We start from the raw sequence: 25,795 nt of genomic DNA on the forward strand, positions 1-25,795 counted from the left end.
TCTGATCATACTGTCCCCACTTCCAACAGCACAAACCGGCCTGATGGAGTGTATTTTGGGAAACAGTGTCATTAAAATCCAGTGCCATGTGCAGAGGTCGAGATCCCAGAGCACTGTGTGGCTTTCTGAAGCATTCTGCATTATTTCTCCTTCACAGTCCTTCTGTGGGATCATTCATATTATCCTAAGATGAGTTCTCCATGATTGAGCATGACCAAATGTGCACTCTCCGTAATCAGCTTGGAGACATGGCAGGGTCATCCAGCATACAGTCTGTTGTCTGTTTTTGCTTCCAAACATGTTTCTACCTGTTTCCATCACAACAAGGCTTTAAAATCTCCCCACTAACTCACAAGCAAACAAAACAAATCACCAGAACAACCCCACTTCACAAAACGAATGCCTGCCTGTGTCTGGATCTGTGTGAATGTGTGTGTGTTAGAAAGAGAGGGAGTGCGAGAGAAATGGAGAGGGAGAGAGAGGGAGGGAGAGAGAGAGCGAGAGAGAGAGCGAGAGAGAGAGAGAGACAGTTTAAGTACTTTGTAAGCATACTAGCAGACTAAAAGCAGAAAGAAAAGTTACAGCTGCACTCAGGGTGATAAAGGAATGTCAGTCATGGACTGACAGACCATATGTTGACAGTCATGGATTGACAGACCATATGTTGACAGGAGCAGAAATGGAGCCATTTCCACATAAAGATCCACTCAAGTTACAGAAGATCTCTCACACTCATTGCAGTGGAGGAAAGTGTTCTAAAACCAATGCTCAACGCAGATAAACAGTGACCTATTAAAAGTATTAACACAGTCAGTGTTCATGGTGTGCCCAGGACAGTGTGAAAGAGTGACCCCTTGCTTCTTTGGCCCCCATAAGGAGTGAAAAGCACAGTGAGAGACAGAGAAGGGGAGGTGTGGTCAGAGGGTGCAGGTAGGGGAAGAGCCCAGGGAGAGCAGGTGGGACCAGCTCAAATACTCTCTCACCCACTGTGACACCAATTCCACCAGCTTCACCCAGTCAAAACACTCACAGAAAAGGCCAAACAGGGCAGAGGGAAAAGCCTAATTAAATCAACCCATGTGCCCCTATTACCTCACAGAGCTGAGACACTCTGCACGCTGAGGTCCCAAGCGCTTTGCCTGAGCCGTGAAGTGGAAGGCGTGCAGTGTGGAGTTGACAGTGGTTATCAGACATAGCTGCTGGGCCTTACTTGTTTGATTAGTGATGAGGGCCTTAATTTCATCACATACTAGCTATTTCCCTTATGAATCACTTATCCCATGTCAACACAGACAAACAAAAACAGAGTGATGGGTGCGAGCCTAAATTCATCCAAAAGACCACTGCTGCTCTCTGTTTCTAAGCCCCACTCACATGGAAAGATATACAGCACAAACACAAAAGGTCTTCCAAAGGAAATCAAAACCAGAGCAAAATGGCTATAAAATGTGTCTCACATTGGTCCATTCTTTCATATTAGTTTTAATGGCTCTGGAGCAACATTAACATACTCCTAAACACAACAAAATCAAGTAAAGTATTAATCGCTGGTGTTTCTTAAACATTCAGCATAATAAACTTGATTTAAAAGGTTTCATGAATGGTATTTATTTCGGTTTGAAAAGAACCTCTGTTCTATAACAAGTGAAACACATTAAATAACACAAAATCCACACTTGGAAATACATATATGAAAAATGTTTTTGTTACACGGCTAAACTTTTGGAGATTTTTCAGACAAACAACTTTTAAACAGGGATACAGGGTTGCTTTGTGTAATTCATTTTATTTTTTTTGCTGAATAAGAGATACTAAACTATTTCAATTATATCTATCAAAAACTGGGTTGAGAAAATCAGCCCTTTAAAAGCAATTTAAAAAAAAAAAAAGAGAGAGAGAGAAAGAAAAAAATTCACCTAAATTTTCAGATTTTTAAACAATGCAATTACACAAATATCTCACCAAACTAAGCTACGTTGCTTTCTTTGAGGTGTCCTAATTGAACAATTTCATGCAAACATATTTCTCCAATATTTTAGTGGAAAGTAATGGATATTTAATCAGCGAGCCTGAATGAAGTTGTATGAAGTGGAGACAGTAGTTCTTGGACAGAATTAAAACCAGACCCTTGCAGTTTCTGGCATTTCCATTCTGCAGAGCAAATGGTGTGGCTGTATTTGACGGGCAGCAGAGTGCTGAGAGGGAAAAGCATCCTCTAACAGGAAGAAACCCAGCTCCCATCTCCCATTTCACTGCAACGCCGTAGTGGCAGGCATTAACATTCACTCACACTTAAAAGCCTATCAGTTTTAGCTGCAAAAAAATGTCACAGTTCAAGACCACTCCATCCAAAAAAATAAAAATAAATAAAAGGCAAAAAACCAAATAGCACACAAGCTCTCTACACAGCAGAAGAGAAGAGAGGCTTTTAAACATGTAAACACACAGAGAAACACAGACACTTGCTTGTCATCAGAAGACATTAGGGGCAGTTAAACAAGCCATTCAGCCCCCGGACCCAGCCCACAGCTGAGTGCTGCTGCAGGAGGGGAAGGGCAGCCAGGCCTGAGTCACACCTCTGCCTCAGCAACAAATTTATGGCCCCCCCCAACCCCCCCAAAAATCACTGTCTCCAAAAACAGTGTGCTGGCTGCTGGGATGGCAATCCGTGTATAGAGAGATGCTGTTAGAGAAAGAGTATAGTCTTACCTCTGTTTTATCTCTCAGACTGTCAAAGCGGGGGAGCTCAGGCAGCTGTGAGAAGCGGCGGTCAAAGATGCAGAGGTGGAGGTGTTTGTCCAGGACACGGAAATCCTCATAACTCCGCCTTACGATCCAGCTCCGCCCCTGCAGGGGGTCAGCCACAGGATAGGGTAAGGGAATCACTGTCCAGCTACAGAAATCCACTCCTCATCCTCTCCACTTTGTGTGTCTCCCTTATCCTAAGCCCTCTCTTTTCTCTACTCTACCTTACAGTTGGTCTCTCTCTGTCTCTGGGTACACAGAATGGTTATATCTCTGTACTGATCACACATAACAGAGCAGAGCTCATTACCAGGGAGCAAACATGAGAAGGACATGAGGAGGGGCAGAGCCTTGTCTAACGAACCTATCATCCGGAGAGGCGTGTGGAAATTTGGTCCAGGGCCATGCACATCCTCAACTAACTGCACACAATCACTCTGTATAAAATCAATGCTTCAATACTTTTCCATTCAGTTCATTCAATGCCATACACTGCCGGTTGATATTCATTTATTCATGTTCTGTCTGCTTCCTCCAGGCTCGACATGTCAATGCCTATGACAAAACCAACCGTGTCGGCAGACATCTTTCAGAGGTGTCCAGATGTCGGGTGAGTGCAGTTCACAGTCTGAAAACTTGTGCTGAATAGGATTGTTTGTGGTGTGACTCAACTGAGAACCGTTAAACAAATATCCTCTCCTTATCATGTTTTACTTGTTGCAACTTTTCACTTTACAACCTCAGAACCAAAACAAACTGAGTTGACCACAAAAGCCTACCACATCTTCGCAACAAACATTAGTGCATTAGACCAAATGACTATCATCTGACACAACACTGCTGCTTTCACTGCATGTGTGCGCATTCGTGTGAATGAGGCAGACTATGACTTGGCCAAAAGTGCCATATTACCCTGGGCACTTACCCTGACACAGTGTTCATACCTGACAGTGTTCACACGTGACGCAGCGTTCACAGCTGACACAGCATTAACACCCGACACAGCGTTCACACCTGACACAGCGTTCACACCTGACACAGCATTAACACCTGACACAGCGTTCACACCTGACACAGCATTAACACCTGACACAGCATTAACACCTGACACAGCGTTCATACCTGACACAGCATTAACACCTGACACAGCGTTCACACCTGACACAGCATTAACACCTGACACAGCGTTCATACCTGACACAGCATTAACACCTGACACAGCGTTCATACCTGACAGTAGATCTGGACCAAATACACCAGCTCTTTAGACTCCAGGCCATTCCACGTGATTTCACTCTGCTCCTCAGCAAGGGTCAGCTGGAGAAGAAAGACAGAGAAGAGAGAGAGAGAGAGAGAGAGAGAGAGAGATGAGGGGGGAGAAGGCAGCGCTCTGTGGATGATTCCATAAAAGAGCGTTATGATGCTCTGTGGAAGTACTGCACTGCTGACTCTAGATAAAAACAGCCATGAGTCCATGTCTCAGTTACACTGGAAGACAGTAAACGGAATCACGACACAAGATGAGACAACGGCTATGATTATAGAACAACCATGCTGAATTAAGCAAAGCTCAATTTCCAACTCACCCACCTTTTACAATCTAGGACAGTTTATCAGGGGATTTCTTTAAACACAGGTCCATCATTCAAATATTTATGATCTCTATGAAAACACACTAGCCTAGATTACAAAGCCTGAGCCCATATTCAGACCAGTGCTCGACTCTGTGTCAGTGGTCCGGATCACTCAGCTTCAGACCACTCCTAATACCTCAGCTTTAAGAGACTACACTGTGGCAGATGGATGACATTTATGACTTCTAGTCATATTTGATCCACATGACAAAGATGAGAAATGTGATATATGGGATGCATATGATCCATACCAAACCCAGCACATGTAAGGCATTAATCTGCTCCTCAGCTCTCAGTGTGATGGCTGTAACTCACACAGATACCCGCTTTCTGCTGTCTTAAGCTCATATCACACTATTACCTATTGAGAGTGTGTGGTTTTGTGGAGGGGGAGGAGGGGCGGCTGTGAATGGTGTCCTGTGTCCTCAGTGCCTGGGGGTGCATGCTCTGGGAGCTGCTCTGACTAAACTTCCAGTGCTGCTCCTCACGCTGTGGCAGGAGCAAAGACATCCTGTTACCAGTGTCTCTGAGCACGACTCTCAGCCTCTCCGCCTCTCCTCCATACAACTCTTGTAAGAATGACAGTAATGTGAGCTGCACCTGAGAATACTGATCTTATTCTCCTCAGTCACTCAAACTCACAGAACATGCAGGGTTTCTTTTGGCACTGATTCACTCCTGTCCCAGAAGACACTTGTCACAAGACACTTGTCACAAAAACCGCTGCTTAAACTTTCCTATGAAGCAGTATGTTCTCCAGGTCCTGCCCGCTTGCATCTAAAAGCAGTATTCCAAAAGTACAGTAAACTGCTGTCATCAGTGAATGTGACAATCTCTTGCCACTTGCCACAGTTCAGTGGCTAGAACTGTGAGAGAAAAAAAAGAAGACCCAAGCAGGACTGTGTCTGCTGCACTGAGTGATGTTCTCCGTGAGACTAGAGACTGTGTGTGAAACTCTTACTGTCTTGGTGAGGTTCGTTTCAAAAAGTGAAACACTTCACTTTCCCACTGACATCACTTTTCAACCCTGAAACCCAAATCAAACAGGCAGAGAGGAAAAAAAAAAGATTTAATGCTGCTGTGCATGAGGAATGTCATCTCTGAGAGAAAAATAAAGAGGGAGAACAAAAGAAAGGGGAGATAAGAGGGAGTCAAACTCGGCAAATAGAAAATGCAGGGCATACATGGAAGTGTTTTCTCTGCTCTCCGTTAGGGAAACCAGGGAGAACAGCTAGAGAAATCAACAGCCCAGCTCCTCCAAAAACATTCAGACTCATATTAGAAGAAATATCTTCCTAACCCCGCTCAGGTCAACACGACAGCTTTCATAAACACTACACCTACTTCTCTTCCACACCGCTATGGCTCATGTCCCAAACAGCATACACACAAATACAAACATATACAAATACAAATACAAACACACGTATACACTTGCAGAGACTCACACATGCACACCCATGCAGACAGAGCCTTAGTAAGTGCCCAGGCACTGCTTTGTGTGAGGCAGAGAAAGTCCTTTTCCCACTGCTCCAGGGACATTTGACACTCCAGCTGATAAAGGAATCAGGACACAGGGCTTTGCTGGGGGTCTGCCTCCACACACAGGAACAGAATGTACAAGCTTTTTGTAGAGGAAGAAATAAGTCCACTGGAAAGCAGCTCCACACTTGGCTTGGCTCTGCACTTCACCGTAACTTTCAGAAACACTACTTTAACACATTCACTTGCATTGTGGAAGCTTGAGCATCTTGGCTCTGTGTGAAAGGAAGAAGCAGCCAAAAGCACATTTCAGTCATCAGACACAGGCATCCCAGTTAGTGCAGATTTGGCACTGCTGTAAAGAGTGTGGCTGAGTGAACCACAGTGAACACTAACACATCTGTAGCCTTCTGCTCTCTCCAAGTGAGCACCCTTGTCCTATCTGCTGTCTCATAGAGCAACTGTATCCAGCTGCCCACCCTGCCTTTGTGCAGAAAATAAGAGGAAGATTAAGTTTAAAAGAGAAAGAGAAACACAAGAAAAGAGAGGGAGAGACAATGATGAAGAGAAGAGGAGAGAAAGACAGCACAGCGTGCTATCTCACAATCACAGTGGCACGCTGTTCCGTTTCTGCTGATTAACGCACCCACTGGTCTTTTGTTCCAGCCAAGACACTGACTGCATGCAGACGGGTCGGGAACAGAGCCCCACTCCACGGTCAAGCCATCCTCCCCCTTAGCCTTGTACCTCCATCCCTCAATGCGTGTGTGCGTGTGCGTCACAGACAGTGTGGTTTTAGTCAGGCAGCACAAATCCACTTGGTAGAACACAGATGTCAGTCTCGTCGTTTGTCCCACCACAGACCAACACACATGCGGAGAAGAGTGAGGGCTGGAACGTTTGAGTAAATTCCACAGTATCTGCTGTGGTTTTCAGCTTCACTGTTTTGGTTTTTCCATCAACTCTGCTGTGTTGGTGTGTGTGCTTCTCTCTCCCTCTCTCTCTCTCCTCCTTACTTGGCTAGATTTCTCCAACAGTGCACATTTTTATGCTCAATTTGCCAGGCCAGAGAGATAGGATGATGAAAAAAGCAGTTCTCCTCTTGCACCAATCATACATTTGCCTCACTCCAACATGCTTTTATTCCCTCCCTCTTTGTCTCTCTCGCTCTCTCTCTCTCTCTCTCTCTCTCTCTCTCCATCCCCCCACACTCTCAATCTCTCATTGGTTCACTCTGCAGGACAAAGCACAGAGAAGCAGGGGAGGGTTGGATGTGGATCCTGAGTGGGGGAGCTGAAAACGCTTGTCCAGCGTGTACCCTGACTCACTACCCCCTCATCCTGTGGGACCATGAGCATGAGCACACTGGAGATGCCCCTGAAAATTATGGACAGCTTCCAGCAACAAGGTGCAGCCACCAAAAGTTTTATTTATTTATTTTTTTTTTACACTGAGTACAAGTAAAAACAAATTACAATAAGGACACCCTGTCCCTTAGCCGGGGGAAAAAAAAAAAGGCAACAGCTTTCCCACAGAGAACTGACAAGTCTGGTTGAGGACAGGCATTGTCTAGCCCCACAGAGCTAGGCTGATCTTCATTAATTCTTTTAGTTATTTCTTTTTCAGTGGCCAGTTTCATTTTGTCATTCTGAGGAATGTGGAGGAGCAGCGGCCAGTGCTAACTGACTGCTAGATGCTAGACTGTCAAAGAGCCAGTGAACTGGGGTTGGATATTAGAGTCAGTGAACTGGGGTTGGATATTAGAGCCAGTGGACTGGGCTTGGATATTGGAGCCAGTGGACTGGACTTGGATATTAGAGCCAGTGGACTGGACTTGGATATTAGAGCCAGTGGACTGGGCCTGGATATTAGAGCCAGTGGACTGGGCTTGGATATTAGAGTCAGTGAACTGGGGTTGGATATTAGAGTCAGTGGACTGGACTTGGATATTAGAGTCAGTGGACTGGACTTGGATATTAGAGTCAGTGGACTGGGCTTGGATATTAGAGCCAGTGGACTGGACTTGGATATTAGAGTCAGTGGACTGAGGTTGGTGACGATCACTTCACTGATTACACTTGGGCTCACACACTAGCAGACAGGGCCTTCCTCAGACTGGCCTGGGGAACTGCCCCAGCCACAGACAACAGCAGGCAGTCTGACACAGTCGACATGCAATGAAGGTCCCCACACACATACTGGGGCTAATACAACTTACAGCTTAATGAGTGTACAGAGAGAGAGAGACAGAGAGAGTGTCTGAGAGAGAGAATAAGAGACAGAGAGAAAGAGAAAGAGAGCGCAGTAGAGTTATGACATCACTTGTGCCATCACATCTGAGGGTGATTAAAAATGTTTCCTGGAGAAAACTCAAGTAAAGTGGATAGCAGCCACATGGAATGGCAGGATGAGCTCCAAGAGCTAGAACTGTGCCTCTCAACCTGCAAAAATAAGAAATGTCTCCCAAGAGTCTGACCTGCCAGAATAAACACATGGCCTCTCTCGCACTGCATGTGCACATGTGTATGTGTGTGTGAGGGAGAGAGGGAGAAAGAGAGAGAGAGAGAGAGAAACCATGTGCATGAGAAAGTCTGTGAGAGCAGGAGCAGAAAGAAGACACAACGTGTGCTGGATAAAAGTACAGAACACTATGCTTGCACTATGATCTCACAGTGGCTCTGGAGATCAAACATACCAAAACAAATATAAGCACTAAGGGACCACAGCTTTGGTGTGAGGGTGGAGTCCAAACTGCCACAACTTTGTCCAATCACTGACAAGTTTGGTGCTATTTACTGAGGATAGCAACACACACTCCAATGAGATTAACAGTGATGAAAGTGGATGGCCCTGTGAAATTCACATAAAAGACAAAAGCTACACACGAGCAAGGAATGTGTACTAAACACACAGCTTTGTTCAACAGGCTAAGGAAAACACGTGACTGTATGAAACCTTAACATTCTCCCTGTGTAGTATTCATATGAGGCCACAGAGTGTGTTAACAAAGAGGAATACATTGTAATAAATTATTTACACAGTTATTTCCCTTAAAGGATTCGAGCAGGATTGTAACACAGAAAAAGAGAGAGTCAGAGAACTGGACTGAACGAGAGAATTGAGAGAACAAAAATAACCGTGAGAAGGTGAATGTATGAATGAAATGTCATAACCTCCACAGCTCAGAGTGAAATCTCAAAGTCTCCTCACTGACAGAACACCCTGCTGCACAGGACCTCATATATACATCAATCTTCCCCTTTTTTCAATTCAGCATTAAAAGCTAGCCCACACTAGAAGACTCGTGTTGATTCTTATATACAATGATGAGTGGATGGCTGTAAGGCAGTTTTAGCACTGAAAGAAATAAGCTAACTGTGCACTACTACACATAAGATGCACCTTACTCACTGAAACTGTGCAGGTTTCTACCATCCCAAGAGACACAAAAATAAACCAAAGACAACATCAAAACTCAGGGCAATGTCATAACCAAAGGAATTATCATAAACTACTCATTAACAAGTAGACTGATTATTGAGTCCTCTGGCTGTAAAGCAACTTGGAGCATTTCAGAACTTCTGTAGACAGCTAAGATGGCATAAGCAAATCTGATATGAAGCATATTGCTTATGGCAGGGATATACTGCAAAAACCTGTATCTAATCTAATAGCAGGCATATACTGAAAACACCTGTATCTAAATAAAAGTATTCTGATCTGTCTGGGTGGAAACAATATACCCTTTTTCTCTTTTTGTGGATAACGTATTCAAGGAACCGGCTGACCTGAACAAGATCCCAATGGAATGCAGCTTTCACCAGTCTGTAAGCGAATTCATCCATTTCACACTAATAAAATACAATAAAGATATGTCATATAGCAATGTGCATTAATATTATATGTTATACATTTCATGAAGTACAAAGCACTAGTGTGTATTAATCAGAGCGATTAAAAATCCTGGAGAGAGTTGTGTGTGACTGAATGGCCAGGGATTTCCTAACCCTGTAGTGGAGTGAACAGTCTATAATCCTGTTCATTACAGACCAGCACAGACCATGCAACAGAATGAAGCTGCCCAGGCCGGGGATGCAATGTCATCAGCTGGATCAAACACGTAAACTGGGCTTGTGAATGGCTATAAATATCATAATCCACTGCTGACCTACTTCATACCGCTCTCCACCGCAGAAGGCCTGCATGCCACCAGCACCAACCCATAAACAGTTTCACAAACTACGCCCTGTCCACAGGGGACATTACAGCAAAGGTCACAGAAAGGTCATTACAGCAGACATGCTGTTTCATTTAAAGAAGAATCAACCAATAAAGCAGAGGAACCCAAACGTGTCTGAGTGAGGGTGAGTTACGCAATGATAATGCAGCAGAGGATTGCTGGAAAATGACAGAATGAGCAAAAGACACAGATGCTTCAGAGATATGATTTTAAATAAAGATTTTGGAGTGGGCAGTTGGGGCAGGCTACAGGAGTAGGGCAGCCCATGGTGGGCTGGGGTATGATGCTGTACCTGTGAGTGCTAAACCACAGAGAACACTTCAGAACCAAGACTCTATTGGTCTCACAGAGCTATGATATAACTGGGCAAGTTTTGCTTTGATAGGATTTTCAGACAGGAGGTTGGACAAGTGGATCAGATTAACTCAACCTAAAAATCTTCTTATGAAACAAGGACCTAGCATACATAGGCTTGCCCCCACCCCCAAAAAAGACAATGCTACACAGCTTTGCCCAGACATGAATGACCTGTTATCGTGTTTCATCTGAAAACACTTCTTTCAAGCCTTCAAAAGGACCATCACAGAGTGAAACATTTTCAACATTATTCCCCGGTGACTCTGTGAGATGTTTCCATCCTTACGGATCTCCAAGAGATCTTGACACGAAGCCTCATCTCAGCAATGTTAGATTTCCTACGCTCATAGACAAATTTAATTTATCACAAATATCCTCTGCATTAACACACGAATACCCTGCAATGTCAAATCAACTGCTGCACCCACAGATGGATGAAACCTCATAATTTTTATGGGCTTACCTGATTTAGGGCTCTATTTCAGCACTGTTTTGGTTTTGTCTACGATAGTTCAATCCCATGTCTTTAGAAACTGGCTAACACATCTCTCAGACTGTCAGCCTTTTCATTTAAAGCTGAAAGGAGCAAATTCACACTGAATGTGAATAGGATACAGTGCATAGGCTGTAGGGCTGGACAATTAATCAATTTCAAATCAAAATCGCGATTTGAAACAATGCAATCAGCAAATTGTAAAGGTTGCAATTTAATATATACCCTATGCAGCACGTCTGACCCCAGACCCAGGATTTAAACTGTCAAGTCAACGGTTTTGCAAAGGCATGCTGTCCTCATTGTGTGACAGTCATGCTCACCAATAAAAGTGACCGTAGGCGACTGGGTATAAGCCCACCAGCAGCAAACACATGAAACCCTAGGAAAATGTTACATTCATGGTGCATAAAAATGGCTCTCACTGAGTCAGAAGCATAAGTGAATGACCTACCTATTTCAGTGTCAGACATTGTTTACAGAAAGGTCCTATTATTTTCTTATTGGAATTTATTTATTTATTATTATTATTATCATCATCACAGTCGGCCCTCCATGGATTCAACCAACCACGTATCGAAAATATTCGGGGGAAAAAAAATTCTAGGAAGTTCCAAAAAGCAAAACTGGAATTTGCAGGTATTATAAGTAATTTAGAGATGATTTAAAGTATACGGGAGGATGTGCGTAGGTTATATGCAAATATTACACTACTTTATAAAAAGGGACTTGGAGCATCCATGGATCTTGGTACCGATCCTGGAACCGATCCCCCGCGGACACCAAGGGCCGACTGTACTTTATTTAACTTGAAAATATAATGTGCGATATTTAGATGCTGCTCCTGAGCCATCAGTGAATGACCTACCTATTTCAGTGTCAGAGATTGTTTACAGAAAGGTCCTATTATTTTCTTATTAGAATTGTTTTCTTCTTCTTCTTCCTACTTTATTTATTTAACTTAACACAGTCACAGCTTTTGTGATAATTGTTCTATGTGCAATTGTTCTATGTTCCATGCCAATTAAAAAAATGTAATAAACACACAATGGAAACAACAGAGCTGTTAATATTTTGAAGGTATCTCATGTGGTAATGTCCCATTTAATGCTTTAAATCTATTATACGGTGAACACGGAACTGAAGCTCGACTTAAAAAAAAAATATGCCACAAATCAAATCGCAATCACAATGTCTGTCAGAAAAATCGCACTCAGATATTTTCCCCAAATCATTCAGCCCTGATAGGCTGCTTCTTGTGCTTCCTAAGCTAATTGTACTGATTGTACTATAGAGCTCTGGACTGTATCCAACAGTCTCTGAGTCCTTGAAAACAATTGCACAATGCTGTACACAGAGAAACACAGAGAAATGGCTGCAGTAAAGCAATGCCCAATCCTGTAGTCCTGTAATTTAGGCACAAAAGGACCATTAAGAGTGTTTGCTCTTTCTTAAGGTCACCATGCTGGGGGGGGGGGGGGGGAGAGGCAGAGGAAGACAGGTTACAGAACCTCTTAAGCAACGTGGGGTAGGTAGCAGGTAATACAGATACTAAAAAAAAGACGGCTGACTTTCTCACATCATCATCTCTACTCATTACAGACTCCACAGGCCTACTTCTTTATGGATCCCAAAACTGGTTATTAAATTTGCACACAGTCATACAGTGTGTTTTACAGTGTATGGTCAGCAGCTCTGTTCATCACTCAGACATGCAACAAGTTTTCACCTGTTGTGGCAGATAAAAAAAGATACAGTCAGTGAGGGTTAATATGAGTCAGAAGTGTGTGTGTACATGGGTTGAGTCAATTGGTAGATGTGTTTTAATTATTCTGAAAAAAGACTGAGTATTTTAGCTGCTGTTTGCCACATCCATCTGAGCTACACTCAAATCCAAGGTTTCAGCATATTGTTTTCAATAACACTGATACTAGCCCGTTCACAAATTCTCCTCTTGCTCCTCTCCTGTTTCTTTGAAAGCTAGTGGGTTTCAGGGGGTGGAAAATGGGTCAGGTGGGGCCACATGGATACTGACATTATGAGGCCCTTGCTATCCTTCATTTCATAGGCCATTAGCTTTTGCAATCACTACCCAGCTGAGGTAAGCCTATCAATATAGCAATGTGTCAGTCACAGACATGATCAATGTATACACACACACACACACACACACACACACACAGTCTCACATACATATATACACAGTCACTAATTTTACTGTAGTCTGGGTGAACGCTCACTTCTGAATGGATGGAAGCTCTGCATTAAAACTAGTATTCAAGCAGTTAAAGTTAAGTTTAATCACAGATCTATATTCATATGCTGAATATATGTAAACTCAATCCATCACACCAGTGAGTGTCACTCAATTGACCACAGAATAGCTTTTGTCTTTGCTGTAAAAAAAAAAATGCAATAAGTAGCTAAGAGACTATCCATGTCAACAACATACTGTGAGACTCCTCTGTACTGAATTTTAATACCTAGTGATGCCAGTGATGGAGAGCGATACTGAGGTCACAGCAAAGCCCATGGGAGGGAGCAGCTTATTAAAGGAACTGTCATGGGAACAGTAACCTTTTATTTCAAACCTTAAACAAAAATAAGTGAATATTTTGATTTGACTGTTGTGGCCTGTAAAGCCCTTTGAGACTGTAAACAGTGATATTGGGCTCTAAATAAACCTGAACTTGAACTTGATCTTATTTTTTATTCTTGGCAAGTGACCATGGTATTAGCTAGATAATCCACTCCCAGGTGTGAGTAGGAGGATTATATCAAACTCCATGGAGGCAACTGTTCACCTCTGCATTGTGAGCTCAATCTTCTAACATTCAGCTTGCTGTGGACTATCCTTTACATACCACATATGAAATACCTCTTGTCCAACCGAACTACTTGACCGAGACTAACTGTAGTGTACTCTGAATTTGTCTGTGATCTCGTCTGTGCCACTGGACCTCACTGTCAGGCTGGCTTTGGCCCGTGGGCCACCAGTCGAATAGGCCTGCTATATAAAGTAAAGAGAGCAATCTGAGCTAACACAGGTTCAGGGAGAAAATGAGAACAGGGAGGGCTCATCTTGGCACAGTCTTCTTTAATATACACACACACACGCATATACATACATACAAATACATACATATGTATACATATATGTGTGTGTGTGTGTGTGTATATATATGTATGTATATTTTCAGTATTTTTAAATATGTTTGGATCATGTCAAAGCTGTGCCCATGGTGGTGCTGTGATATTTCAAAGGAAGAGCTTTCTCAACAAAAAAAAAAAAAAGTGACAACAAAAATAACCTACCTCAACCTCAACTTTAACCCAAGCCCCCGACAGCCTTTAAAACGCAGATAATCGGACAAACCAACGAGACAAACTGTTCCTCTCAGTCTTACAGTGTACTCCTGTGCAGCGGCAGGTGGTGCAGAGGTGCAGATGGCCGCATTAACAGTATCCTACAAACAGAGCTGACCTCTCCAAACACACAGAGAGTAGGTTCTAGGCTGTGCTCTGGTGGGGGAAAAAAAAAAAAAAAGTAGAGCACGTGGGTGAGTGAAAGTGAAGAAGGGACAGAGTGAGTGAAGGAGGTAGCGAGTGTATTACCCCTGCTCGCTAACGCTAACAGCCTACTCCTGACGGAAGCAGCTGATCTGATATGGAAATCTTTAGCCAAGGCGTACAAGCTCAAGCACGTGACTGCACACTTGGATATGAGTCAGGCTGTGGGCTGCAGGGTGTGCTGCTCTGTGTGTGTGTGTGTGTGTGAGAGAGAGAGAGAGAGAGAGATGTGGGCGTGCTGACAGCTCTCATATGGGTCTGTCTGAGCCCCAGTGAGGAGACGCTCTCTCTCTGTTTTCTCCGGCCACAGGCTGCCTCATCACTAAACACCACATGTTGTCTGCCACTGCACTTCACTTTCCCCACACACTGCCAGACGGGGACAGTCAACAGAGAGTCCATACAACATTGCTGCCTTCATTTTTGTTGTTGTTGTGTTGTTTCAAAGGTAGTGACAGAAATGCATGTCTGCTCTCAAAACGGTTAAGTCAATAAACAAATATATGAATATGACTGATAAATAATACATGAAGGGAACAGAACCAAAATTCAAATAAAAACCAATATTATCTCTGTGGCAAATCTATGATGATAAATATGTAATTGTAAACAAAAATCCACATCAATAAAGATATTCCCTCGACAGGAAAACTAAAGTGATAATGATGTAACTTTAAACTAATGAGAGCAATGAGGGCATATACACATAAGAGAGAGAGAGGGAAAAAAAAAAAAAACAAATAACACTAACTTTAATTCTTTCAAGCGAGCAGAGACATCAAACCTGTCTAAAGGTGTAAAACAGAGCACTGGCAATGCATATAAGCATATACTGTAGAAAATATTTGGAGTATGCTGCAGCCAGTGGTATATAGAATGACAGACAACACAGGGAGAACCGCCTAAACTGACAATAGTAACAACAAAAATAAGGGAATAAAGCAGAGAACATGTGGTGAGGCAAAGTCACGAAGCGGAAGAGTTCTCTGGCACTGGATGTGTTGTTGTGAGAAGATGTGGACAACTCAGAGGTCATGAATTCACACAGCAGGCCGTCCCTGTGTGAGCACACAGTCAAATTAGGACAAGGGAAAGGCAGTGGTAACAAAGTGCACCCGTCTGCTGTAAATACATAATAAAAAAAGGGGGGGGGGGCACTGCCCCTCACTTAGTCACACCAATTCTTCCTCCCTCCCTACCAGGGCGAGTCTTTTCCATGGTCGTTACAACGGACAGATGCAGAGATGTCTATAATGAAGCACTTGTTTGTTTGGTCGTGGATTTTCTGGGCACTGCAGATATGTCATTTCTACACTACCAAGCACAACCACAGATCCACAACTCCATTGCTCTGTGTGCCTGCTTACCCACAATCCCACACAGCATCCAGCAAGGCAGTCAGCACGTGCTGCACGAACACTCGCGTGCACACACTGTGGGCAAATGGAAAACCTTGTGCTAAAAGAGACATTTCCATTCAGCAAATGCCTACTGAATACATACAATATGACAGAACCAAGACACATCTTTACAACCTTGAGTCAACCTCTAGCCCATCATCCTTTCAAACCACATTGCGAGAACAGTCTGAGAGAGTAACAACTATCAGTCTGATACACATAATCTGATACAATTGTCAGTCTCAAAATGGCCTTTGCACTGTATGATCACGGCAAAGGAGCGAAATTTCAAGTATGCTGTTCAGCGTCACGTTGGTCCAAAAACTCACGGTTCGGTCGGCTACGTACTTCTTTTGGAGTTACTTTTCAGCACGTTACGTTTTCGACGGAGAACATCTTAAGGCTGCTGAGTTGATCACTGTCGTTTTCACACGCCATTTCAGACATGCTAGTGGAGAGAAAACGACCGTCTCGCGCCTTGCCCTAGAGAAATTGTCCGTTGGGCTAAGAATCTGAAACAATGTTCGGTACACGTGCGCGTTACAAATAAACTAGAACGTACTTGTTTTATAAGGCCCTCGTGGACTGTCATTGTATGCGATTGTGTATGTGTGAATCAGATCACAACCGCCGAGTGTGGTTTTATATAGAGCATATTATAAATTTCGTTCCGATATGTTTGGTTAATACATTTACTGTTACAAAGTGATTCGTCCGTAATTAAACAGCAGTTACTTTCAGAAGTTAGTTTCTTGCCAATGGTGTGTCAACTACGTATCCAACTGTTTCAGGATGTAGCGGCCAAAATAATGTACCATTGCTGTGTGTGGAATCTGAATCTGGGTGATAGAGGTGCCAAGGTTATGTTTAGGGTTCGGGTTATGCAGCCCTCTCGTGGCGCACACACGCACGATCCCAGAGAAAGCCAGGGCTGGGACACATCGGAACAAAGCACTTCAACCGCATCTCCTGCCAGTAAAAAAGTAGCGCCAACCAAGTGAACAGAGCTAACGGTCCCGACAGAAGCGTCTGCGCTGCGTAATACCTCCTCACTTATGATTCTGAGTCATTCTGTTTAGCGAGCTCAGTTTAGCAAGCCGCGAATTTTCTCGCGCGCTGCTGTTTTCGGCGTGGGGCTGAATGATTGTGCTGCATACGCAGCAAAGGAAAAAGGAATTATTCATGCGCTGCCATGTCACCATGGTTCCCTGAAGCATACACTGCTACCCTCTACTGGACACCAGTAAGAACTTCATTTTATTGCATGCTTTTGTGTGTGTGTGGTGTTCGTGTGTGGCTGTGCTTTATTTGTTTTATGTTTGATGTCATTTCCTGGCTGAACTAAATCAAGAGTTGTTTGTTTCAAAAGGGAAAGTTGTGTCACAGTTACAGAATCGGGGTACTCTCACAAAACAACAAAGCTCAAAAGCACAGCAACTTCAAAGCAGAGTTTCAAAGGCTTCACCCCATCACACTCCAGCAGTCACAGTGAAGCGCATGGGCACAGTGGACACACCCAGACACTCACTTTGAGTACGCACAGACGTGCACTGTGAGTGTGTGGAGACGTTCACAGTGAGTGTGTAGAGACATTCACTGTTAGTTCGAAGAGACGCTCACTGTGAGTGTGTGGAGACGTTCACTGTGAGTGTGTAGAGACGTTCACTGTGAGTGTGTAGAGACATTCACTGTTAGTTCGTAGAGACGTTCACTGTGAGTGTGTGGAGACGTTCACTGTGAGTGTGTAGAGACATTCACTGTGAGTGTGTAGAGACATTCACTGTGAGTGTGTAGAGACATTCACTGTGTGTGTGTAGAGACATTCACTGTTAGTTTGTAGAGACGTTCACAGTGAGTGTGTGCAGACGTTCACTGTGAGTGTGTAGAGACATTCACTGTTAGTTCATAGAGACGTTCACAGTGAGTGTGTGGAGACGCTCACTGTGAGTGTGTAGAGACATTCACTGTTAGTTCGTAGAGACGTTCACAGTGAGTGTGTGGAGACATTCACTGTGAGTGTGTGGCGACGTTCACTGTGAGTGTGTGGAGACATTCACTGTTAGTTCGTAGAGACGTTCACAGTGAGTGTGTGGAGACGTTCACTGTGAGTGTGTGGAGACGTTCACTGTGAGTGTGTGGAGACGTTCACAGTGAGTGTGTGGAGACATTCACTGTGAGTCAACAGAGATATGCACTGCCTTAGACATGTGTTGTGAATACATTGAGGACAGACACAGCAAGTGCACAGCAGTGGTTTCTCACGGTGCTTTGGCTCTAGTGCTGGTCTAAACCCACCCTGTCTCTGGCCTCACCATACAGGATTAATATTCCAAGCAGAGGCCTCTCTCAGCAAACTCCTGCTCCTTTCCGTACTGCTCCAACTCTCACCAAACTACCCCATTATGTCATGTCGTCTATTCCAGCCGCTAATCCCTAACACAAGAGTCCATGCATGGGCCCCTGAAAAGCTAGACTGGTACCTTGTGTCCCTACACAGCAGGACACCACACAGGCATCTGACCACTGCTTTTGTGCTTTCCTTTTCACCCAGTGCAGCTACTGTTGATAATGATGAATGTAAAATGAAGTGAATTTACAACTGAATAAGGATGAAAATAAGCAGTGCTGAGAAAAGAGCATTATCCAGGCAAAGGCAGAAAATCTAGGTGAAGATTTAGAAAGGTGTCCAAGTCTCTTTTTTACAGACAAATGCATTCACTACACATGGAATACGCAACCCAGATGAGCAAGATCCCAGTTCCTCGGACACTTTTCTTAACTGTTTTAACCATGAAGAAAAAAAAAACATACATTCATTTTGCCAGTGTTGAAAGTGTACCTTTGTGATGGAACGACTCAACCCAACAGACATGGAAGCCTGTTGTAGGCAAAGACAGGAGCTGGAGTCATGGCCTCTATAACCACGGCTGATTTCCACAACTTTCTGTCCTCGAGGACAGACACCACGGCCACACACAGCTGCCACTCTTTATCTCACACGTGCTTCTCTTTATGCAGACGCCAGAGCAGTGGATGTCCTCTCCACATTGATCCTGGATCTGCACTCCATGAGCTACCCTACTGTGAAAGTGAGTTACTCTACAGCAAAAACGTCAACAACATCTTACCTGTATGCTCCCAAAATCAACGTTTTCATAGTGGAAATGGGCACATTCCGCCAGCTTTGGAAAGTGGCCCTTTGTGAACGAAAGTCTAGGAAAACATTTAAAAAACAAAGCAGAGTAGGCCAAAATTAGGGTCAGAAAGTAGATCAAAAGCTTGTGCAAAAGGACTATTTTCTTGGTGTTTGACTGTTTGCATGTCTCAGTGTGTGTATGTGTGTGTGATCAGTGTACCTGCTGGTAGATGAAATAGCGTCTTACTTTTTAATGTTCTTGACCTTCATGCTTGCTGTGCTACTGCAGGACCGCAGGAGTGGCTCTGAACTCAGCTCTGGTACTTCAGCACTCCGCGCCTGTAACACACACACACACACACACACACACACACACACACATACACACCTCATCAATACACAGTCTCTCTGTGACATTCATTCAACCTCCCCAAACACATTCTCCAAACCCCTACGCACCGAGAATGGCACACACATGCACACAGCACAAATCAATAGAGAGTCCCTACAACAGCGGAAAGCGAGGCAGAACTAATCAATCATTAGCTCCACTTGTCTTAACTACTTCGTCACACAGATTACCCATAAACCTAGCAGTCCTCACCAATAGGCAGGGCAACATAAACAACATCACACGCACATACACATATACACTCCTCCATACACAAACAATTACACATCCATTCAGTGAGCAGTGCTCTGACTGATGTCTGTAGTCACAATAGGCCAGAGTAACACTGACAACAGGCCAGAGTAACACTGACAACAGGCCAGAGTAACACTGACAACAGCCCAGAGTAACACTGACAACAGCCCAGAGTAACACTGACAACAGCCCAGAGTAATACTGACAATAGGCCAGAGTAATGCTGAACACTGCAAAAAAGTAAACACATAAATCTCCAAAGAACAAAAATTTATCAGCTACTCCAGAGCCTGTTCTCCCTTTCCTTATAGTCAATAGTTAATGCATGTTCTTGAAAGAAAGAAAGAGGGGGAAAAAAACCATAAGCTGACAAACCGGTTGCCATAGAGACCAATCCATCCCAGCAGCTGTGAAGCCAACTATAGTATGTCAAAGCTGGTAAAATAATCATGACCTGAGCAGCGTCACTATTGATCACAGCACAACAAGAGCTGGTGTGTACACTGGCTTCCTCTTAAAGACCAGATATTTTACCCACCATTCACTCTGTCAGTACATTCACAAAGTTACAGTGTCTTTTACTGCATTTAAAATATAGACATGGACAGATATAGGCATGGAAAGCCCACGATGCCACTTGCCTCTCTGAGTAAAATCTCACTGTTACCATGGCAGTGAAAGACAATTAGTGCACCAAATCAAAAGACTTATTTTCTTCTGAAGAGAAAGGATAGTTCTATAATAACACATTGAGAGTTTTAGTGTGTCTGGGAGTGAAGTAGGGAATATCAAATTTAGGTTAATGAAATGCTCTTAAGTTGAGTACAGCAAATACACTCTGTTTGTGCAAGAGTGCACATGTATATGTGTGTGTGTGTGTGTGTGTGTGTGTGCGTGTGTGTGTGTGTGTGTGTGTGTGTGTGTACCCCTGTATGTGAACAAGCATGCATGACTACCTGTGTATGAATACCTGTGTATGAATACCTGTGTATGAATACCTGTGTGTAAACCCATGTGTGAATGCTTGCTCAACATGGCATTGATAGTCTCCTCCCAGTCGGGTCTCTCTCTAGGGTGAAAACACCCTGTCTGTCTGTGTGTGTGTGTGTGTGTGTGTGTGTGTACATGTGTGTGTGAGTACACTCACCATAGCGCTGATAGTCTCCTCCCAGTCGGGTCTCTCTCTGGGGTGGATACTCCTGGTCAGCTCTGGCACAAAGTCGTCCTCCTCTGGGTGTCTGCCAGGCCTCAGTCCCCTGTAGGGAAAACAGGGGGAGGGAGAGAGAGAGAGAGAGAGAGAGAGAGAGAGGGAGACAGAGAGAGAGAGAGGGAAGGAAGGAAGAGGAGAGGAATAAGAACAGACACACTCAGGCACAGATTCCCATACTGACACACATTCTGTGAATGTGACACTGCCCCTCTGTGTGTCTCAACACCACACTATAGAGCAGTATGCCAGGAGGGTACAGAGGAACTCAAACTGATCTCAGATCAGTTGCTAGCCTTGAGCTGATGAATGCCAGACGACAAGCTCCCACAGAGGTATTCTCCTGTCACATCATTTCAATCCAGAGCACATCAAAACTCATCACTGGAATATGAGAGGAATAAATAAATGAATTAATTAAAAAAAAAAAATCTTCCAACCATGAAGACTAAGTCAGCCTGTGTGTGTTTTGGATGCTACAGCAGGGACACGGTGTCCCTGCACTACTAAGGCACTGCTCCAACAGCATGATTTTTATGAGTCTGTGTGTGTGTGTGTGAGAGAGAGAGAGAGAGAGAGAGAGAGAGAGAGAGAGAGAGAGAGAGAGAGAGAGAGAGAGAGAGAGAGAGGGAGGGAGGGAGGGAGGGAGGGGGGAAGAGAAATCCACTCTAAATGCATAAGTGAATGTACTATACACTTCCCTAAGAGTAGCCTGGTGTGTCAGTGCACCTACTTCATACATACAAACCAAGAGTGTGAGTACACCTGCTTCATACATACAGACCAAGAGTGTCAGTACACCTGCTTCATACATACAGACCAAGAGTGTCAGTACACCTGCTTCATACGTACAGACCCAGAGTGTCAGTACACCTGTTTCATACATACAGACCAAGAGTGTTAGTACACCTGCTTCATACATACAGACCAAGAGTGTCAGTACACCTGTTTCATACATACAGACCAAGAGTGTTAGTACACCTGTTTCATACATACAGACCAAGAGTGTTAGTACACCTGCTTCATACATACAGACCAAGAGTGTCAGTACACCTGCTTCATACATACAGACCCAGAGTGTCAGTACACCTGTTTCATACATACAGACCCAGAGTGTCAGTACACCTGCTTCATACATACAAACCCAGAGACAGGACAAACTTTCATTTGTCCTGACTCTCTCTCCACACAACACAGACTAGCTTGCCCTCTTTTCAGCACTTTTATATGCTGAAGGAAAACTCACTCGCGATATAGGTGTAGGTAAAACCAAGGTCAGAGATATCACAGAGTCAGAACAGGAGTGAGTGAGAGATAAGGGTGAGAGAAAGAGAGATATAGAGCATGAGAGAGAAAAGAGAGAGAGAGAGGCAGAAAGTGAGCGAGTGTGTGTGTGTGTGTGTGTGTGAGAGAGAGAGACAAAGAGAGAGAGAGAGTGTCTTGCTTCTTCCATGTGAGAAAAATGTCAAACCTGTTTAAAGGTGTAAAACGGAGCACTGTCAACACAGTTACTGAGTGTTCCAAAGGCAGATGCATCCTCACACTGTTCACAGGAAAATGTTTCCATAGAAAGCTGTGAAAGCCATGACATAAAAGCTATTCCCCACAGATTAAATCACACTGCCTGACCTGGAAAACAGCATTACAGACGTATTTCTCCATATTTAACGCCACGCAGCAGAGGTCAATGCGTTTGACCCCTTAAGCGTACACAAGGCAAGCAAATCCAGGACAATGTCATTTAAAGTGTTTCTGTCAATCTGTTTTCTAGTTTCTAAACATTCTTTTGACAACCATAGGGAATTGTGGCCCTTGGCCCAGTCCAGTCTCTACTGGTTAACTTAACAGAGACCTGTGCTTTCAGCCACACCCAGTCTGAACGAACGCAAGCAAGCAAAACAGCAGAAATGTGCAGTTGGCAGCAGGAGATGTGGATCACAGAAAGCTAAAATAATGAAAAGTGTTGTGCTTTCCCATCTCTTTTCAAAGACAATGAAAGAGTCAGATATGCAGAGCTGAGTGGGTATGAGAGGAGCAGATATTTCACCACAGAGGGTCCAACCACAGCATTGTCTAATCTCTTCTCAGCCATACATACATACACATGTAAAACCTTTACCAGTCACAGACATTCTCTCTCTCTGCCTCGCTCTCTCCAGCATAAACACACACACACACACACCTCAGGGGTATCCATATAGCACTGACCTCAAACTGTCATCCTCAATGTCGCTCCAGAAAAGCAGCGTTTGCATCTCTTCACAACGGGGGGGGGAGAGAAAGAGAACAAACAGCATTCTCGTGCTAAACTATAGCACAGTCTTCTGCAGCCATACCTGAGCGGGTGTGGCCCTAGCCTAGACTCTCCATCCACAGCCAATATTAATTACACCTGTTAGGACCAGCACACATTTTGGCCCAAATCTACTGCCGCTGGATCAAGTTCACAGAGCTTGGTATCTGCATAAGAAGATGTTCTGCTTTCCATCAGCCACATGCCAGAAAACAAGTCAGTAAGACCATTGTAATGGTCCTATTACTGCTCCAGAGAGAGAGACTGCAGACTGAGAGAAGACAGGAGAGTGGAGGACGCTGGTGAGTGAAGGAGGCAGGAGAGTTGGAGAGACTAACAGTCATAAAGCTATCCCTTTAGACAACTGCTTTGACAGAGATGCATGTGACAAATCCCTCAACACTAAAAAGTCCCAACAACATGTCAGTCCACATTTTGATAGATCTTACAGCAAAAAACAGATGACACAACAACCCAATCTTCTGTTCAGATCCACCCCCGCCCCATGGCACTGGGCATGCCCCTATTTGTGGGAGTCTGAGTGAACTCCAGAGCAAGGGGAAGTGGTGTGAGACAAACAGGGTCTGATTCAGCTGAGTGGGGATGACTGAGCAGAGATCCAGCTGTGTTACAGTCACAGAGCTCTGCAGTGCACTCTAAACACAACATAATATAATAATGTCAGGCCTCTCTGAAGAGTCTGTTAAACATGACATTGAAACTGTCACAGGGCAGACATGAGACAAATGACAAAACTCCAACTATTACAGTCAGAGTTGTTTTACAGATATTAGATGATGACACAAGCACAAAAGTACTTTCTACAACTGAGAATGAAAGGTGACCAAAATGCGATTTAGTCTGTGTGGAGACCAAAATGCAGTTTAGTCTGTGTGGAGACCAAAATGCAGTTTAGTCTGTGTGGAGACCAAAATGCAGTTTAGTCTGTGTGGAGACCAAAATGCGGTTTAGTCTGTGTGGAGACCAACATGCAGTTTAGTCTGTGTGGAGACCAAAATGCGGTTTAGTCTGTGTGGAGACCAAAATGTGGTTTAGTCTGTGTGGAGACCAAAATGCGGTTTAGTCTGTGTGGAGACCAAAATGCGGTTTAGTCTGTGTGGAGACCAAAATGCGGTTAAGTCTGTGTGGAGACCAAAATGCTGTTGTACCCTACAGTCTGATGTTGGCTTTTTTTTAATGGGACATACAGTGAAACATGATGTGGTACTGATGTTTGGAGAGGAAGTAAGGCCATCCCAATTTTTACCTAGACCAAATCTCAGGAGACTATACTGTTAGGATAACTGGTGTACAGATGCACTCTTGGTATCTAACCACGAGGCTTCTGGACGCTTTCCAACATCACTGTTTTTCTGACTCTCATCTCTCTGCTAGGAGAGTGTGTGTGTGTGTGTGTGTGTGTGTTTTAGCCTCACTCAGCCAGACTGATGGTAATGTGCATGTGAGAGAACTCAAGAGTGCGCCAGCGATGCCACAGCTGTGTATGACAATGTATTCCTCCACTCACCTAACTTCTACTGAGACAGCTCCAGTAAACACTAAACCCCAAACCACTCCACACTCACCTAACTTCTACTGAGACAGCTCCAGTAAACACTAAACCCCAAACCACTCCACACTCACCTAACTTCTACTGAGACAGCTCCAGTAAACACTAAACCCCAAACCACTCCACACTCACCTAACTTCTACTGAGACAGCTCCAGTAAACACTAAACCCCAAACCACTCCACACTCACCTAACTTCTACTGAGACAGCTCCAGTAAACACTAAACCCCAAACCACTCCACACTCACATAACTTCTACTGAGACAGCTCCAGTAAACACTAAACCCCAAACCACTCCACACTCACCTAACTTCTACTGAGACAGCTCCAGTAAACACTAAACCCCAAACCACTCCACACTCACCTAACTTCTACTGAGACAGCTCCAGTAAACACTAAACCCCAAACCACTCCACACTCATATAACTTCTACTGAGACAGCTCCAGTAAACACTAAACCCCAAACCACTCCACACTCACCTAACTTCTACTGAGACAGCTCCAGTAAACACTAAACCCCAAACCACTCCACACTCACATAACTTCTACTGAGACAGCTCCAGTAAACACTAAACCCTAAACCACTCCACACTCACATAACTTCTACTGAGACAGCTCCAGTAAACACTAAACCCCAAACCACTCCACACTCACCTAACTTCTACTGAGACAGCTCCAGTAAACACTAAACCCCAAACCACTCCACACTCACCTAACTTCTACTGAGACAGCTCCAGTAAACACTAAACCCCAAACCACTCCACACTCACCTAACTTCTACTGAGACAGCTCCAGTAAACACTAAACCCTAAACCACTCCACACTCACATAACTTCTACTGAGACAGCTCCAGTAAACACTAAACCCCAAACCACTCCACACTCACCTAACTTCTACTGAGACAGCTCCAGTAAACACTAAACCCCAAACCACTCCACACTCACATAACTTCTACTGAGACAGCTCCAGTAAACACTAAACCCCAAACCACTCCACACTCACCTAACTTCTACTGAGACAGC

At 44.0% G+C, this 25,795-nt stretch overlaps 1 protein-coding gene across 1 annotated transcript in view; it reads right to left on the reverse strand.

The window, feature by feature from the left end:
• arhgap32b (Rho GTPase activating protein 32b) overlaps nucleotides 1-25,795 on the reverse strand; it is an 85,635-nt gene that overhangs the window by 25,675 nt on the left and 34,165 nt on the right. Inside the window, exons 3-8 of the mRNA XM_030783003.1 lie at nucleotides 23,093-23,113; nucleotides 20,851-20,959; nucleotides 19,305-19,396; nucleotides 19,050-19,134; nucleotides 3,976-4,062; nucleotides 2,710-2,847 (exon numbers count right to left, since the gene is read on the reverse strand). Coding sequence (XP_030638863.1) covers nucleotides 2,710-2,847; nucleotides 3,976-4,062; nucleotides 19,050-19,134; nucleotides 19,305-19,396; nucleotides 20,851-20,959; nucleotides 23,093-23,113 — 532 coding nt within the window. The remainder of the gene's footprint in view (nucleotides 1-2,709; nucleotides 2,848-3,975; nucleotides 4,063-19,049; nucleotides 19,135-19,304; nucleotides 19,397-20,850; nucleotides 20,960-23,092; nucleotides 23,114-25,795) is intronic.

This window comes from Chanos chanos, chromosome 8 (genome assembly GCF_902362185.1).
Source record: "Chanos chanos chromosome 8, fChaCha1.1, whole genome shotgun sequence".
Lineage (NCBI taxonomy): Eukaryota > Metazoa > Chordata > Actinopteri > Gonorynchiformes > Chanidae > Chanos > Chanos chanos.